Below are 17,706 nucleotides of genomic sequence, written 5' to 3' on the forward strand. Positions count from 1 at the left end.
TGCCTGATAAAATGTTAACGTATGCCAATCTGGCTTTAAGAACCCTCTGATTTCGTTAGATAACAGCAGAGCCTTAAAAAGCCACCACCCCTGGGACTGGAATCTTGTGTCACTGGAAATCACTGCCCAGTGGTTAAATTCACCAGGTGGCTCCTGCCTGCCTGCCATGGGACAGGTGTGAACCTCTACAGTACCTTCCAGGGTTTAAACAAATGAACAGAAAAATTCAAATGCAAAATGCTCTTTTTAATTACTAAATTAATAAAGTTAAACAATTAAAAAATGTAATCTCACAAATAAATTGTAACAAAAAAGGAATTAAGACTTCAGAGTTGCTACTCAGTATTAAAAACTCAATAGAAATAGGCTTTTGATTAGTTGTTGTTAAACATGTAATTCAAGGTTGGTACAAACAGCAACTGGAAGTGTGACACTTTTTGGTGCATCCCCATAAAATGTGAAGTCGTGCATAGTCAGCCCACTGGGAGGGCTCCTGGATGCACGGAAAGTCATTTCATTCGCAGCACAGGACATTTAAGATCGCATTTCACAATGGGAAATGTGCTGCCCCCCCACCTCCGTGATCTCGGTGTGCGAGGAAGTTCAGCAGGCCATCTTGCTACAGAGCCTAGGGGCTTTAGACCAGTTCGGTGTGGTCACAAGGGTTATTAGATAAAAAAGCTGGAAACTTTTCAGCATTCCTATTTTTAGACACGAAGTTTGTGCAATTTTCATCTTCCAGTTTCCCTGGTAGCAGCGGCCGTTTTTAAGTTTCAAGAACAAACCGAGTAAGTTGAGGCAGATACTGAACAGGCTTGTGAAGCCAGCTTGACGCTGCCGAGGAGTGAGTGTGACAGCCGGACGCAGGTCACGAACCCCGGAGCGCGCCAAACCAAAACCAGACTCGTGCTCAGCCAAAAGCCAGAAATGAGGGCCTGGTTTTCAGAAAAAAACAGTGCTTTTATGCCGATTTTGTAGGAAAATTCACTCTGGGTCCTGAGGCTTCGTGGCCCAGGTTGGCCGGGGTTTCCACGTTAGCACCCACATGATGTATGTACAGGGGCATATATATGTTCATATTTATAAAAAAGAAAAAAAACAAACACCTGCCCCGATTGGTTTTTGTTAAAACATGAAAAAAAATTTTATTGTTTTAGACAAAGAGGCCACTTTTGGAAAATAATACTTTTTTAGTTGAATCAGGTGAAGACAGTTAAAATCACATAGGATTTGCATTTTAAAAAAAGGGAGGGCACGAGGGTCGTTGGCACTGGAGTGACTATTTACACTGAACAGAGGTCTGGCCTTTCACGTGACATCAAGACAATGCATTTCCGGAGTCTGAGGAGTGACAGGGCTCTGCCCCGGGGGCGTCACAGAGGAGGTTCGGATCTGGGGACAGGTGTCATTGATGAGGGCCGGGGAAGTCCGTCAGCTTCAGTCACATGCAATCTGATCCTGGACGTTCCGCTGCTCGGGGGGCAGCTGGCTGGGAACCGAAAGCTAATGAGGGGGGTGGGCAAGGCTGCCGGACGGGCCTCCGTCTGCGGGGCAGGCCTCACAGGTTCTCTCCGGGCTGGTACTGGGGCTCTGTGGCGGTGAAGTAGTCCTCCAGAAAGCCCTGCAGGTACTCGAAAGTGGGCCGCTCCTCCGGGTCCTTCTTCCAGCAGTGGATCATGAGCTCGTGCAGAGAGACGGGGCAGTCCTGCGGACAGGGCATCCTGTAGCCGCGCTCCACCTGCTCCAGCACCTCCCGGTTGTTCATACCTGCAGAGACAAGGCAGTGAGAGCGGCCCCGCCGGGCCCGGGCCTGAGCCTGCATGTGGTGGGGACACAGGTGCGACCCTGCCTGGAGATGGCGAGCGCGCTACCCATAAACCCAGAGCCAGATGATGACTCAAGTGTCGTGACAGCTGGACACGAAGGGCAGCATGGTGCATGATTTCCTTGACACAAGGCTCTAGAAAAGGGGAGACCACAGCCGCGCAGAGCAGATTGGAGGTACCGGGGCGAAGGGCCGTGGGGGACACTGTGGGGTGATGGGAATGCTCTGGACCAGGCCAGCAAGCTTCCTCTGATGGCCAGATGGTGAATATTTTAGGATCTGTGGGCCATGTATGATCTCTGTTCATGTTTCTTTCTTTTAAAAAACCTTTCAAAAATGCATAAAACAAAAACATGGTGGGAGCTGGATTTGGCCCAGAGTCTAGTCTGCCAGCTCCTGTTCAATATCCTGCATGTGGGAGTGTGACTGTTTATGTTTATCCGAAGTCACGTATTCTTAGAATTGTTGAATTTTGTCGAATGTCAAATACACCCCAATTTAGCTGACAAAAATATGAATGAAAGACAAAAAAGAGTCCCCGCAATGAAAACCACTGCCCTGTGTTTAATCTTCTCTGAGCTCCACTTACGAACTTCATACATCAGTTCTCCTCATGCCCCGGGCAGACTCAAGAGCTGCCACCATGTCACTGGCTGGGCACTGTCAGGAGCAGCGGCTGCAAGGTCTGGTGACTGATGGGGAGACAGGCTGTGCATCATGCGAGAGCTCTGCAGCCCTTGGCGGGTGCTGCCTGCTGCCCAGACGCCGGGCTGAGCACAGTGAGAGGGGCATCTCGGGAGGCTGCGAGCCCTCTGGAGAGCAGAGCCCCCCGCATGTCAGCCTCTGGGCAGAACAGCAGACAGCACACTCGGGATGGGCCCCAACCCTTTCCCAGTCACTGCCAGGCTCTGTTCTGTAGCTCGCCTTCCTGTTCTCACCACATCATGTTCCGCCACCGCCTGCCACATTCTTGTATGTTTGGCTGCTTCTTGGTCCCCAGCCTGCAATCTGGAATCCTCCCCAACTTCTCACCTGGTTAATTCATAAAAGCGAGAAACTGATTTCAAGCCACAGAGGAACCTAGGATCCTGCCCCCATCTCTCAGGGACACAGGCAGCAGAACGCGGCACGTGCACATCGCAGCTCCTTTACTTCTGGAGGAGTGGATGACCTGTCAGCTAGAACCCTGGAAGCCTGGCCAGAGGAAGTGGGTCCAGAGCACAGTCTGTGCCCCTGGGGAGGCGGCACCAGACTCTGGGGTCTGCGGCCATCTGTTTTCTTACTACTGTTGGAGCTGGGCTTACCCGGGCTCCCGTGCCGCCGGCTACAGCATGTCAATCACATGCCCACCCACTCCTTTCAGGGTGCTTCCTTATTCTCTGCCACTATAATTTCTTGAGCTGATAGATCCATGTATTACTCCTACATTGAAGTAGACTTCCATTTCATTATTCTAACATAATCTCACTCACATTTCTGGGGTGACCCTTGTTTTAGAGAGAGGTTTGGTGAATGAGTCTGGGTCCCCTGCCTCCACACCAAGCCTGACTTTACAGGTACCCGCTTCAGGTGGGGGTTCCGGAAGCTCTGTGGCTGGTCGGCCTAAATCCCCCCCAACTCCTGAGCTCAGGACTGCATGAGGAGCCTGAGGTGCCAGGAGAGCAGGGTGGGAGACGGGGCTAGCTCCACAAATTCTGGGACTCACTTGGCAGGAAACTGATCTGAACTGACGTCATTCAGCCATAAAACTTGACCTGGCATGAGGCTATTTACTGTTTTTATTTTTACATACGTACTGCTGCAGAAGTAAGGATGTGTCTGAGTGTGGAGTACTGCCCTGGACGGGCCTATGTAATGTATGGTCTATGCTCTTATGGAATTTCTAAATAAAAAAAAGTCTGATTCTGAAGCACATGTCATCCCAAAGACCTTGGCTGGGAATCCCTGAGGGCGGTGACCCCATTCCTGCCTGGAAAGGTCATGGAGAGAGTGTCCTCATGTGCTAGGCCTGGCTTTCTGCAAAGCATCTGCCTCATGCTTTAGTCTGGTTTCGTAATATCATGGAAGCCACGTGGCCTGGGCCTCCAGGAACCGCCAGGAGCCGGGGGAAGATGGAAAGAGGCCCTCAACCTCAGACGGTCCGACAGGCCCTTCTGGCCGAGGTTAGAGTCCCCTCAAAGGCCTCCCGATGCTTTATCCTGGTCCTGAGCTGCCTGAAATGGCACCACCAAGGGTAATTAGCCATTGTATTGCTCTGTGGGGCTTATGCCAGGTAATACTTCACTTCATTAAAACAAACTATTCAAATGGAAAGATGTCATGCTTTTAAAAAACTCTTGATTCAGTCTCCACTAATGGAAGGTCTAATTGGCCACTTGGGTCAAGCCTATTATTTCCGTGCTCAGCCCACATCCTGGACACAGATGCAGAGGCATGACCTCCGACAGGCAGCGTCTCCCGAGGCCACCTGCTGCCGGGCAGCCCGGGGTTGGAGCGGCCGCCAGTGGGCTCGCAGCCATCCACACGGGCTCTTCCTGCCCGCTCCCCTGCCCGCTCCTCCAGGCCTCTCACAGCGTCGGCAGCCACTGAACCCACTCCACCTGGCCAGGCCAAGTGGAAGCACACGGGTCACAGCCTTGCGGGAAGTGGGGTGCAGGACACACAGTTGGCCGGCGATGGCACCCAGTGGGCCTCCTGTTCTCCAACCAGCCACAAGCCAGAACCACACAGGCTGGGCCACGGCCTGGGACCCTGACCTCTGCCTCCGTCAGCACAGTGCCAGTAGATGGCCACTTAGCAGGGCTCAGGCTAGTTTTCAGCCTACACACCATGGCCAAAATAAGTGGGTTGGGGTCGTTTAAAAAGCTGTATTCTTGACTATAAGAATGTTGAAAAGTCATATATTTTATTTCAAAAATTTCTTTTTGCCAAATGGATTTTACGCTGTTTGCTACCATAGGATGAGCCTATTTCATTTTTTTAAAAGACAGTTTTGTATTTTTGTTACAGAGAAAACTGTTGTTTCCCCTCTTTTATCCACTTTTCCCAAGACCTTGATTTATCTAATGCCTGGAGGTGAGGGACGGGACTGGGAAGGTGAGAGATGCAAGCAAGCTTGAGTTGGGTGGGCGCCGCGGTGCCTAGGGTGCTGGGGAAGGGTCTTCCCAGGGAGGGGTACTTCCAAATGAGGAAGCAGGCGGGGTGTGCTCTTCCTGTCCGCCCGTTGTCGGGGGAGAATGTGGGAGGGCAGGCAGAGAAAGGAAGGAGGTTAAAACACAATGCACGGGCAGCTTTTCAGGAAACACTTGTCAGCACTTCAGGACCCTAGTGGGAGCTGCAACAGAGACCCTTCTCGATAGGAGGGCTGGTCCCACCAGCCAGTGCTGTCCCACTGTGGGAAGTGTCACATTCCCAAAGCGTGCCTGGGCACATGCCCCGTTCCCAGCTAGCACGCCAGAGCTGGGGCGCACAGCTTGGCAACAGTGAGCACACACACACTGCCTGTCCCCTGCAGGCCTGCCCTCTTCTGCCTCTCCGCGCTCCCCCTGGGCTCACAGGAAAACAGGCCGTTCCATGGCGCCTCTCACAGGCGTGGCTCATGGAAGCCCCGTGCGGGCCACGGCTCAGCGTCTGCCTTCAGACCCTCGTCCCGGGGGGCCTCCTGCCACCGTGCACGTCAGGCTTTCAGACCTGGCCCCTGGGAGCGTCGTTTCTAGTCGGTCTGCCCGAAACACTGCGGCCAAGGTCTGTCCACCAGCCAACTTCCTGCCCCTGTGACTCTCGCGCCCTCTCTGAACCCAGACATTCCTCCTGGTTTCTGAACTGAGGTCGGGTTTCCACCTCCCGCTTTCCAGCCCTCCGAACGCATGGCACCCGACAGTCCATTTCCACCCGTTTCTTTCCCTTCCCTCCTTTTCGTTTTCCCCCTCCCTCTTTTAAACTTTCCTATTTCTCTCTGAGAAGAGAGGCTCCCCTCTTTTCCTTTAGATTCTTTAGGGAGGAAAAAAAGCTCATTTCCATTGGCAAAGCCACTCACTACTTGCGACTTCGAGTTTCTCACTGTCTTCCGGCAGGTGACCGACCGCCCCTGCCTCAGTTTCTCCACTTGGTGATAAAGCATCTCCGCGCTCAGTGCACTCACCTGTCCGGAAAACATCTAAGAAAGAGGAGTGTCTTTTGCTTTCCTACCTCCCTTCTGTGCCGCTGACATGGGTCCCACAGGGGTCATCATCTCCACATAATCAGGAATTTTAACTGTTTATTGGTCAAGTTTGTATCTGGACTTAACTATGTGTTACAAGAACCTGGATTTCTGTGCCATGTGAACAACTGAGCACTTCAACAATTGGAATGATGTTCAGATTATCAGATAGCCAGGCCACTTCTGAAAACTGAGCTTTCCAGCCAAAAGAAATGGTACTCTATTGTGCGCGAGGCCTGTCAGAGCCTCCCCTGCTTCTCTGCATAAACCTGTAAGAAGCCATCGTCTTACTCGTCTGTTGAGCAGGGCTGTCCTGGTGGTGGAGGCAGGAGGTCGTGTGAATGGTGCCTGCTCGGCAGGAGCAGGTGTTACCAGACCAGCACGTGCTCCAGTCATGCTGCTGCCTTTGGGTTCTGGCCCAGGAGCAAAGTACAGATAGATGCTGATCAGAAAGCACAGGCGAAAATAAAGAGGGAGCTTGATGAGGCTCAGTGTGATGATTTTGTCTCTTTCCCCGCCAGCTGAGACCTTGGGGCAGCTGTGTTTATTAGGCTGCGTCAGTAAGTGCAGAGACACAAGCTACTCAGGCTCCATGACATACAAGGGTCACTTTAAGTTGATGATATACCGCTGAGGACTCTGTCCCCGAAGTGAAAAGAGGGTGCCGGCAGGAAGGCCACGGGGAGGGATGCACAGCTGAGAACGCAGGGCGGCGCAGGTCCCCACGCACGTTCTCCTTGCGCCCCGCCTCCTCTCCCCACCGCACTGGCCCAGAAACCTTGGAGGGAAGGTGCTGGCATGACTCCCAGGCCTTCCTGGCAAGGGTTCCTCTCTTGGGAACGCCATGAGCTGGAAGGATCAGAGTGGGGGCTGGGAGGGCGGGGGACAAAGAGCCCATGGCCAGGATCAGTGGTCCCACCCTGCTTCCCACTCTCCTGGCTGGACAGTCTAACCTCTCTCTCCCTTAAGAAAAACCTGCTCCTGCCGGCACGCTGGGCCCAGGCGTGAGCGTAGGTGACAGTGATGGGTCGAGCGGAGATCACATCTGTAATCTGAGTGCGGCAGAGGGAGGCCGAGGAGGACTTCTAGCTCTTTAAGGAAGGTCCTACTAGTGTCACTAATCCCCTTGCCCCTTCAGGCGTTATCAAGTGGCTGGACACACTCATCAAAGCCAAGCAGCTGTCACTTGCTAAGAGATTTGAAAGTGCTTCAAATGCACAGATAAATGTGGTGTCCCTAACACAGCATTCCTGCTTTGCCAGCTCCTGCCGAGTTCACAAAGCAGGGGCTCAGCTGAGAGCCTAGCACAGAATGGCCGGGACATTCTGCCTGGGACAGTGCTGCGACGTGTGTGTGCGCTGGCCACAGGGTCAGAGTCCCAGAACAGCTCTGAGGACAGATGCTGTCTTGTGGCTGGGAAAACACACCATATTTATGTGTGACATGGTGGAATAGATGAGAAAGGCTTTGCAAATTATGGGCCAAGTTAAAAAAATTTCTTTCAATAACTTCACAGGCATAATCAATCTCCTCCTCCCCTAACCTATCCACATACCCACCCACTCACCGCCCACCCACTCACTCATTCCCACTGAGAGTCTGTGAAGGGGCAGACACCATGCTGGGCATCGGGAAACAGAAGGAGTTCCCTCACCCTCTCAGAGTTCAGAGCTACTGTGAAATAGACACTCAACAGAGATGTGCTGGGTGTCATGGAAGCAAGCAGAAGGGGCAACCCCCTGGGCCTGGATGTGGAGAAGGGACACAAAGGAGGTGACTTTGGGTTGGGCTTTGAAGGGTTCTGCGGCAGTGAAGCCGAGACGCGAGATCTGCGTGTTGGAGAGGTCCCTTGGTGTGCAGGGGCGGGGGTGGCAAAGGGGAAATTCTGGGCTGGGCCGTGTCGCCTCTGTTCAAAGCCCCCAGTGGCTCTGTATCCTGCTAAGAGTGACCCCAAAGTCCTGACCACCAGGGGAGGCGCTGTCCGACCTGCCAGGCCTGGGCTCAGAGCTGTTGGCTGCAGTTCAGGCTTAGTGCTCTGCGTCCCCTGAAGGCAGGGTCCTTCCCCAGAACCTGCCTGGTTTGAGCCTGCTTCCCCCAGGTCGTCACTCACACTATCTTCTCAGGGAGGCCTTCCCCTGCCACCCTCTCCTGACATCCTCTACCCGTGTCCTGCCTCACTTTCCCTCTACCCGTTACCTTCAGCTAACACAGAATTGATTTTCGTATTTATCTCTGTTCACCATGAGTAAAAGTTCCCGAGGCAGGAGTCGTGCCCTCTGGTTTGGGCTGCACTGCTGCTGCCTCGGCAGCACCTGGCAGGCAGCGGGTGCTTGATGAATACCGGCGGACTGATTGAAGGAACGTGATAAAGCCCCGCACACAGAGGCTCCTGGGGTGTGTCTGGAAGGCAAAGGGGAGCCACGGGCATTTCCACTAGGCAAGCGAGATGCCTGATTTGTGTTTCCAGGGTAATAACTCTGGTGGTGACAAAGACAGGGTGGTACTGAGGGGCGACAGGGGCGATGGGAAGCAGGAAGGCCCGTGAAAAGGAAGGAGAGGTTTTGAAGGCGAAATGTCAGGTTAAAAGACATGACCCTGAATTTAGGCATCAACTTCAAAACTGCTTTTAAGAGTCTTCACTTCTCACACTCAGCAACCCATCAGTGTAAAATCAGTTCTAATACTGACACCAAGAATGGTTCTGAACCGGCTCACGGAAAGGCCGGCCAGACCTCTGTGCCAAGGCAGCCTCAGGCTGCTGCCGCCAGGGCCTCTGGGAAAGGGGGCCTTCCGTGTCTGGAAAGCAACTTTCTTTGCCTGGCAGGGCGCTATGACTCCCCCACGACTTCCCTGGAAATCTCAGCGCCACACTTCAGGGTGAGGTTGCCATCTCCCCTCCCTCTTACGAATTTCGCTGACCAACCCCCCAGGTCAATGTCTCACTGTCCCCTCACCCTTCTGCCCCCCACTGGTCACACCACACACTCCGTTCAGATTCCTTCTCTGATTCTTATTCTGAGCCTACGTTCAAGTCAGGCAAAAATGCCTGGAAAGCTTTATAAAACCCGCAGTGAGCAGCGAGTTGCCTCTCCCCGGACCTCTGGCCTCAGCCACCTTCCCTCCAGGGTAGCAGGCCGTTCTCATGTGAAAGGACTCAGGAAAATACCGCCACCTGCTGTTCTTGAAAAAAATTCTTTCGCCAACTGCGAAATTACAGCATGGAGACCTCAGACTGGAGGCACGGTGAGCTGGGCCTGGCATCTGCCTGAGCGCCACCAGCAGGCGTGAGGCCGTGGGCGGCACACCCGCAGAGGGAACAGGAGGGGGAGGCCCCTCCTTTCAGCAACACCTGGGTGAAGCTCAATGGAACTGTTCTTAGGAGCCGCTGTCGTTCACTGAAGTAGTGACCCTGCGACTGGGATCCCTCTGTAAGGGCCTCTCCCTCCAGAAGAGTTCACGGTGAGGTTCAGGAGTCCAATTACAAACCATCACAGCATGTTGGAAACAACAGGAAGCACGCTGGCTAGGGACAGAGCAGTTCTCTGTGGCTTTCTCTGGGTGGGCGGCTCACGTGGCCTCTGTGGACACTATTTTTGGACACAGCATTGACCAGCCAGGCCTCAGGATGGACCCCATCAGCCTTTCTGGCCACACCTCCAGGCACAGAACCGCTCAGCCCTCTCCTCCCAATTGTCTCAGGGGGCCCTAACCTGGCACCAGCCCCAGGCCTTGCTGCTCTCCCGCATGCCAACCTTGCCTGGGACCCTGTTCCTTCAGACAACCTCAGAGGCCCGCTTACCACCTCCATGAGGCCTTCCGGACGCATCCCCACCACCCACACAGAATGACAGCAGCTGCCAAAGGCCCTTGGTGCCCCCTGGTCAGCTTTACAACTACTCATAATGAAGTGGGCCCAGTCCTCACTCACGCTCCTTGGCCGTCTCCATGGGTTCTTAGTGGAGGGCCCCTCTCAGACCTGTTGTGCAAACATACCTGAATCAGGTGCCCGACCCCATTATCAGAAGGAAGATTTGGGGCTCCCAGTGGGCAAACTCAAGTAATCCATCCCTTGCAGTTGAGGCTGTCTAATAATAAATAACAGGAACGGTGGCCTTCTTCCTGGACCTGCATATCTTGTCTGTCTGACTGTGAGGTCCATGAGCTCAGGGACAAAATGTATGTGTTTGCTCACTGCTCTGTCCCGAGCAGCTCAGGCGGCACCCAGCTCCAGGGAGGTTCTAGTCAGTCTTGCCGAGAGTGTGAATGCCTTATTCAAACCTGCGTCCCAAGAGGAGCTGAATGCCTGCTGCAGTACATACTAGCACTCTGCCAAACGCATAAGCCCAGGTCTAAGTTACAAATGGGGCCATTTTCTTTATGCTAAAACCAAACCTGACAAAAGAGTCTCAGAAACACACACCTGCCTTCCTGTCTTGAGGCCCCGTCCCTTCCCTTTGTCCCGGTTTCTGTGTGGGACCCTGAGAAACATTAAAAGCAGCTTTGTATGACTAGAGGGAAAGGCTTCACAGAAATGAAAAACAATATGGACCTTTTCCCTGCATCTGCATTTAACACACCAGCTGACTGTAAACCTAGGGGGTGTGCAGAAGAAATCAGTTCAAAATTCAGACCAGAAGTAAAGAGGTGACTTCACACCCTCACAGTCCCAAGAACTGCATGCTCTCCCTCTGAGAAGCAACTCAAAAATGCCCACACTATGCCCCAGGCCCTCCAAGCCCATCTTGTGCTGGCTGGCTGCTCCCGGAGTGTCTGCCCCCTTGTGCTGCTGGGAATAGTGGTGCTGCACAGCAGTAAGACTGGAATCCACCCGCATCTCTAAAAACAGAACTGCTGCCTCAGGGACGGGGAGCTGGCCCGTTTTGCCTCTGCGAACCTGGCTCTGTGAGGAGTCCTGAGGCTACACCAACCTGGCGCGATCCTCTTTATTTCTCTGCAGCCTCTGCAGATGACCAGACATAATCATAAAAAATGATCATGGGGGTTACAGACCAATCTGCCCTTGCTGGCTCCCATGGGGTAGAGACACAGTCACAAAGCCAGCATGCACAGGAGGCCCCAGCGCCCCGTGAGCCTGCACTATCGCTTCTATCATTGCAGGTCTCTTCACTCAGCAGCAGCTGAGAAACATGCTCTGATGGCCCAGAAGGCAGGTGGCCCCTGGGCCATGACGTCACAGCCTGGCTTTCGGGGAAGGGCAGAGGTGTCTCTGACGTCACCATCTGTCTGTGGTATCGGTGGCCTCCCAGCAGGGGCTGCTTTGTGCAGCATGAAGTTGGTAACCTGGAAACAGCCCAGCCCAGAGAGGCTCTGGCCCCGCGTCACAGGCATGTCTGCACAGTGCCCTGCTGCCCAGGAGGGAGCGGTGAGCTGCATCTCTCACCCAGGCCGATGGGAGCTGGGCCTGCAGGCTCACTCCACAGGTCACCACAGGGCAGGGGGCTCTCTCCCCTTTCCCTCCAAGTATCTGAATTTCTGCAATGGTGCTCGTGCTCGGGGAGCCACGGGCAGAGGGAGGCTCTGAGCCCTGGGGTGGCCCGAAGCCCCCACGCCAACAGCTTATTATGTTAATTCTGGCCACAACTCATGGTGGCTCCCAGCTCGGCTTGTCTGGGTACCTGTGTGTCCCTCACACTTATGCCGGGCAGGAAGCTGAGGATGGGGGCTTAGAGGGCACACTGGGCGAGGTGTCCCAAGCAGCATCCTGCTGGACCTGAGCTTACCTGGATACGGCACTCTTCCTTTGGTGACCAGCTCAGTGAGCAGGATCCCAAAGGACCACACGTCTGACTTGATTGTGAACCTCCCATACAGCGCTGCTTCGGGGGCCGTCCATTTAATGGGGAACTTGGCACCTGCAGAAGGAACACCTGGTCACTCGGCAGGCAGAGAGCACGGCGCCGGGGGCTGTGGGAAGCAGCTCTGGACAGCCGCTTTCACGGGGGCGAGAGCTCAGAGAGAAGGGCAGGGTGATGGTGAGACATGGAGGGACGAGGACCAGGGTGCCGTACGCCTGTGACCTGGAGCGGGGTCTTAAGCAAACCAGTTTAAGCTTCCAACAAGGGAGTGGACTTCAAAGCAGCTTAGAGCTCTGGCTTCTAGAACTTGAATCTATGACCACACTGAATGTCATAGGTTTGGTCTGGAGGTGGAACTGGCTTGTCACTTAGGAAACTAATTTATGTATTTTTTCTTTTGCTTTGAAATAATGATATATTTTAATAAAGACACATATTATTAAGTCATAAAGCTACTCTCATGAATTCTTTGCACATAAAACCATTGTCTGTTCTTACGAGGTGTATAAAAACCAAATCAACGACCGTGCTTCTCTGGATGCAAACAATTTACAGTAATACAGTTTTGTTGAAATGGGGTGTCTGCTTCCCCACAGCCTCCCACATGCTCCACAGAGAAACCCCTTCAGCCCTGACATCCCCCCTCCCCGCCCCTCAGCCCCAGGGCCATCTTTCATTCTGGGATAGGCTTCCTTCTGCACCACAGGATCCCTTGCTTACCTCCCTCCCTTTCTCCTGCCATCTAGAGAGGAGACAATGTAATGTTTGTTTTTAAAGAGCAGGCAAACTTGCCTCCCCGACTGTCTTATGGATCTCTGACTTCTCAAGGTCAAGGAGCAAATTCATGCCAAAGCCAGTAAACCCTTTCTTTCAATTTCTCTGATCATTGGAAGAATCCTCTCTCCAGTACAAAAGAAAGGGTGGGTGCCACCCTGCTCTGTGCTAGTTTTATGTACAGATTAGAATCACGTAGCACCCTGTGTTCTCTCACACTAGGCTCAGCAATTACAAAGCAATTCCAGACATTTCACTGAACAAACTAAAAGGAAAATACAAGGAATTTTTATTACTGATGTGAACACAATTACATGTTTAAAGCATGTTCATTTGACTTAGGAGCTCCTAAAAAAAATCACACAAAGGTTGACAAAACTACAAATTCTCATGGTGTTGTCTACAAAAAGTCACAATTGTGAATGACTAAAATCTTTAAATTGGTATGGTCTTAATAACCAGAGGTATGATAAATTACAGCAATTAGATCTTTGTTTTAAATACAGTACAAGCTAACATCTTTAGCGAATCTACCCCTGGTATTTTCTGGCAATATAATTTTCCTTTCCATCCCTTTTTGCCAGTGTGAGATGAAGTAAAAAAAAATTCCTATTATTTCATTATGTGGCATCTCACATTAACACTAGAGCAGAGAAGCTATTTTATAGTTTTCCTTTTATGTACTGAGTTATTTTTAATCAGCTATGTTTCTTAAGCATTATTATTTCTATCTTTTCTTAGGTGGTATATGACCCACGCAGGCCTGGTATCCTGTCAACAGCCAACTTGTTTTTAAGTTTCCTTTGAAGCACTCTTCTCACACTCTTTCTTTATGGAGCATTCTGTTCATGCAGCTTTGGACTCTGAGCTGCTGGCATTAATGTGATAGATTTTCTAGACTTTGTCCTGGACCAAACCTCAGCTGGAGTTCTTGCATTCCAGAGAATTAAAGGTCTATTAAATTCATTCCTATTTAAACCATCTCTTGAGTCAAATGGCTTGGAAATCTACATCCATCTGTGAAGGAAACAGAACATTTTTCTTCACTGTGCAGACACGGATCCTGCGAATGAAGACAAGCAGAAGGAGCCATTCTTTGCTTCTTAGAGTCCCTCAGTACTGGAGAAGGTATGTGTGTTGCTGAGGGGGAACTACTCAGAATCTGGATAAGGTCATTGTGGATTTTCTGAGAGAAGATTTTATAATTTCCCATTAAAAACAAGACAAATGTCAATATTTAAGCCATTTCGATTCTCTGCTCTGTTATTTTCTCATTATAATATCACCTATTAACAAGAGTTGTCATAAACCTTCCAAAAGTTAAGTTCAAACAAAGGCTGTAATGAATCTCCAGTAAGAAGTCATTTGTAGATATGTGCTTTGACTTAATAGCAGAAGCTTATTTAAATTTGTTTTGCATAGTTTTCTTCCTAAGATAAGAAATATATATTCACACCTAACACATTTTGGGGGAAAAACAAGTGGTGTCTTTGTCCAATTTCTCTTAATACCTCTCCATTCTAAAACAGCAGCCACTGTTTTAGACCAAAGAAACTTCTCTAAAGACCAAAGAAACTTCTCTAAAGAGAACTCATATTTTCTTTTTCAAGGAAGTCACAGGTTAAGAAATGAAAGCAGGGATAAGCTGTTAATCATTAACTAAGTCCCACAAAAGCACTAATTGTGCTGGGTTTCCCCTCATCCTGGCTTCCCACCTCCTGAGTGCACAGATGCTGCTCAAAACAGGGGGAAGTCCACATGGGGTCTCTGGCAGGGGTCTTTGCGAATGGCCATGCAGGTTGCGCACTGCCGACCCTGGCCCATGGCTGTCCAGTGGCCCGCATGTACAGTCCCACAGGGGGCCCTTCTGGGGGCTGCCAGGGGCGCTTTCCTTGGGTGAAATCAGTAAAGCTCAGAAACTGGGAGGGAGGATCATCTGGGTGTAAACACCGCCTTCCCCTTGAAAATAAAGTCCTGCACCTTCAGACTTCTTCACAGATATCACGGCAGCGTTAAGTGGGGGTCAAAGTCATCTTCAAAGCAGTATGGGTTTCTAGAAAAGAGGAGACCATGCCAGGAGGCCCACACCACAGTGACTGGACATTGCTACATTCCACCTGACTGACCCTAGAAGTTCTCTTGTCTGGGAGCAGGATTCAGACGCCGACACGGTGTCTGCGCTGCACTTCCTGGAGGAGCCGCAGCGGACTGCGGGGATGAGGGCCTGCCACCGGCACACGGCTCTCAGGCACGGCTGCACTCGGCGTGCTGCTCAGGGCCTCCGTGAACCGGAAACAGAGGCGCCACCCCTCCAGCTGTGATTCCTACCGAGTCGCCTCAGAAGACATGTACAACAAGGATGTGTTTGTGTCTGGACTTGAAAGCACTTTCTCCTGTACCTGCCTTCAGGTTTCACCGACCTCCCCAGCTAGGCTCAGGGCTCCCATGCAGGTAGAGAATCTTTGTACTTAGTCACTTCCTCCCAGAATAGGACCAGGGACCACTCAGCTTAGGCCAAATCATCTCCTGTGGTGAGTCAATGGACCAGAGTTTTAAATAATAATTTCTTATATCCATCTCAATCCTGTTTCTCTGAATTTGCCGCAGTGCCCCGAGCAGTCACAAGCTTTGTGTGGACAGGGGACCCACTCTCAGCTTCCCTGGCTGTCCTGGCTGTGGTGCCTGCGTCTGTGCCCTGACGGGACCTCCCTCCTAAGGCCCTGGCCTGAGTGACCAGTTCCCTCCACCCCAATGCCCGGACAACACCCCCTCCCCGACAGTTCTGCTTCTCTCCACACACCTGCTGCCGGGTCAGCCCCCTGGTCTCAGAGGCCCTCCTCACCCGGAGGCCGTCTGCTCGTTCATCACGTGCACTCAGGCGGCGGCACAGCCTGCTCGAGGCGCTCAGGAACCTTTCCCGATAATCTTTGGCCACACCGCCTCATCCTCCACGCTGCGTCCACACGCCCCTTGAAGGTGTCCCTTCCCCAGCCCTTGCCGCCTCCACTCCCCATCACCTGCCTGGACACCCACAATGGCTCACACGCACAGACTGCCCCCTCCTCCCCCCTCCACTGGACTCTCCACTGACCTCTGACTGCTCCCGCAGCTGCAGGGCCCCGGGACAGGCCGCCCCCTTTGCTGTAAGTCCCCAGCCCACAGGTAACCCCTGCTCCTTCTCCGTTCTTAGTGGAGGTGGTGCCTGCACAGGGAATCTTTTAGCCTGAGCACTAAGGCTGGGGTAGGTTCCCCAGACTGGGGCAGACAGAGTATTTTGTTCTTTGCCGCTGTTACTATTTGAGAGCAGGGAATATGTTCATCATCTGAAGGGCGTCCCTCCCTCCCTCGCTCGACAGACAGACTGACAGATACACAGATACCGTCCTTGAGGGCAGAGCCTGTCTTCCTGGATGGCCGCCACATCCCCAGGACTCGGGCCAGCGCCTCGTGCACAGCAGGAACTAGACAGAGAGGAGCTGAACGAGCAAGCGACTGGACAGCCACTCGGCCCTTCCCGGCCAGGCTGAGTCGCCAGGGTCTGTGTGGGGCTCGTTCCAGAGCCCTGCCCGTTCTCTGGTGGGTCCTCCTGTCCTCCGTGACAGCCGTCTCTGTGGTGCCATCTGGACACCCTTTTAAGGGTCTGACTGCCAACCCCAGTAGGAATGCGACTGTCACACTAATGAAGCCCAGTGATACCTGGAAACCCTGTGCTTCTAGCATCAGCTGAAGCTGCTTGGAGCCCCTTTGGGGATGAATGAATCGGTCAAAGGTGGAAGAGCCCCAGATGTTGCTCTGTGCGAACAGGACCCAGGTCATTGGGGCTGTAGCTGGGGGATTGTATCAGCAGACAGACAGGGTGGCTGGACACCAACCACTCCTCCTCAGGGGCCCTGACCCTTCTCATTCAAAATAAGGTTAATCACGAGTTAAGAGAAAGAAAAAGTTAAGATTTACTCAGTTACCAAAGTGTGTTCACAAAACGGCACAAAGCCCCCTGCTGGGCTGGTTTTGTTGTCTTTCTTTTCCTACTGAAAATATTTCCGGGTTCCACCCCTCCCGCCGGCACTGTACTTAAGTGTTGGGGATACAACAGGGCACCCCACCTCCAGCTCTCATGGGGCCTGCAGCTCGGTTTGGGAAGGAGATACCTAAGTGGCCGTTGTATATGCCAGACAGTGCCAGGTGCTGTGTGAGTCGCATGAAGGGCTCTGGATCCCGTCCTAAGTGCGAGGAGGGCCGCGGAGCTCGGGGCAGCAGCGTGATAGCGTCCCGGCCTGGTCTTTCTCCTTGTCTTTAAGATGTGGACCGTAACACACCGTCGCCTTGAGAATGATTCGTGCTGAGACAGGGTGCGAGAAGCACCCTGAACTTTCAGAACTCTGGGGAAGCACCAAGACATTCAAGGCCGGCAGGCGTCTGCCAGCGACTACCAGCCGGGTAGGTGGCGCTTAGGCAGTCAGTCCTGCCCCCGCGCCTGTGTACCTGGACGCTCTCACAACATCTGCACTGTTTTAGTACACGCTCCACACCTGAACAGCGCCAACAGGCTCAGGGACAAAGGAGTAACACTGACCAGACTCCAACACTGGAAAAGCTCCAACTTCCCTGGGAAATGAACGAAGTACCTTTCCTGAGTTTATCCTTCCCTTCGTGTTCCTTCTTATACACACTTCTGCCATCTCTGCTGCAGGCGCTCTGACCGTAAGTGCCTCACAGGCCTCGTGTTGCACTCTTCTCTGGCCTCACCCCTTGGGCACAGCCACCCTCGTGGCTGTTGACCTGCCCACCTTCCCTGTGTCAGTGGGGCTGGGGCTTGTCTCTCATCTGAAGTCTGGGCTCCTGGTTTGCATATGTCTAAGGAATAAGCCTCTGTGGTGTCCTACTTCATCTCAAATGCAGCAACTAGAAACCTAAATTTGTTTTTCACCACAGTGTCTATGAGTAAGACATTTTATTTTGATGGAGATTTCTTATACTAGGGTGGACAATTATACTACATGAATGACTTATAAAATTCATTGTCACTTTACTATTTTAGGATGCAAATGGAGCCCCTCTCTCTGCTCTCCCTTTTCTGGGGCTCAGATCAC

General features: G+C 52.4%; 1 protein-coding gene across 6 annotated transcripts in view; it reads right to left on the reverse strand.

Annotated features, from left to right (window-relative positions):
- Nucleotides 1-225: 225 nt before the first annotated feature.
- Nucleotides 226-17,706, reverse strand: part of FYN (FYN proto-oncogene, Src family tyrosine kinase) — a 140,958-nt gene continuing 123,477 nt past the window's right edge. For all 6 annotated transcript variants that reach the window (XM_057489493.1, XM_057489494.1, XM_036902991.2 and 3 more), the window contains 2 exons: nucleotides 11,768-11,899; nucleotides 226-1,767 (listed from right to left, as the gene is read on the reverse strand). In XM_057489493.1, coding sequence (XP_057345476.1) covers nucleotides 1,559-1,767; nucleotides 11,768-11,899 — 341 coding nt within the window. In that variant the 3' untranslated portion in view covers nucleotides 226-1,558. The remainder of the gene's footprint in view (nucleotides 1,768-11,767; nucleotides 11,900-17,706) is intronic.

Source organism: Manis pentadactyla, chromosome 12 (assembly GCF_030020395.1).
Source record: "Manis pentadactyla isolate mManPen7 chromosome 12, mManPen7.hap1, whole genome shotgun sequence".
Classification (NCBI taxonomy): Eukaryota; Metazoa; Chordata; class Mammalia; order Pholidota; family Manidae; genus Manis; species Manis pentadactyla.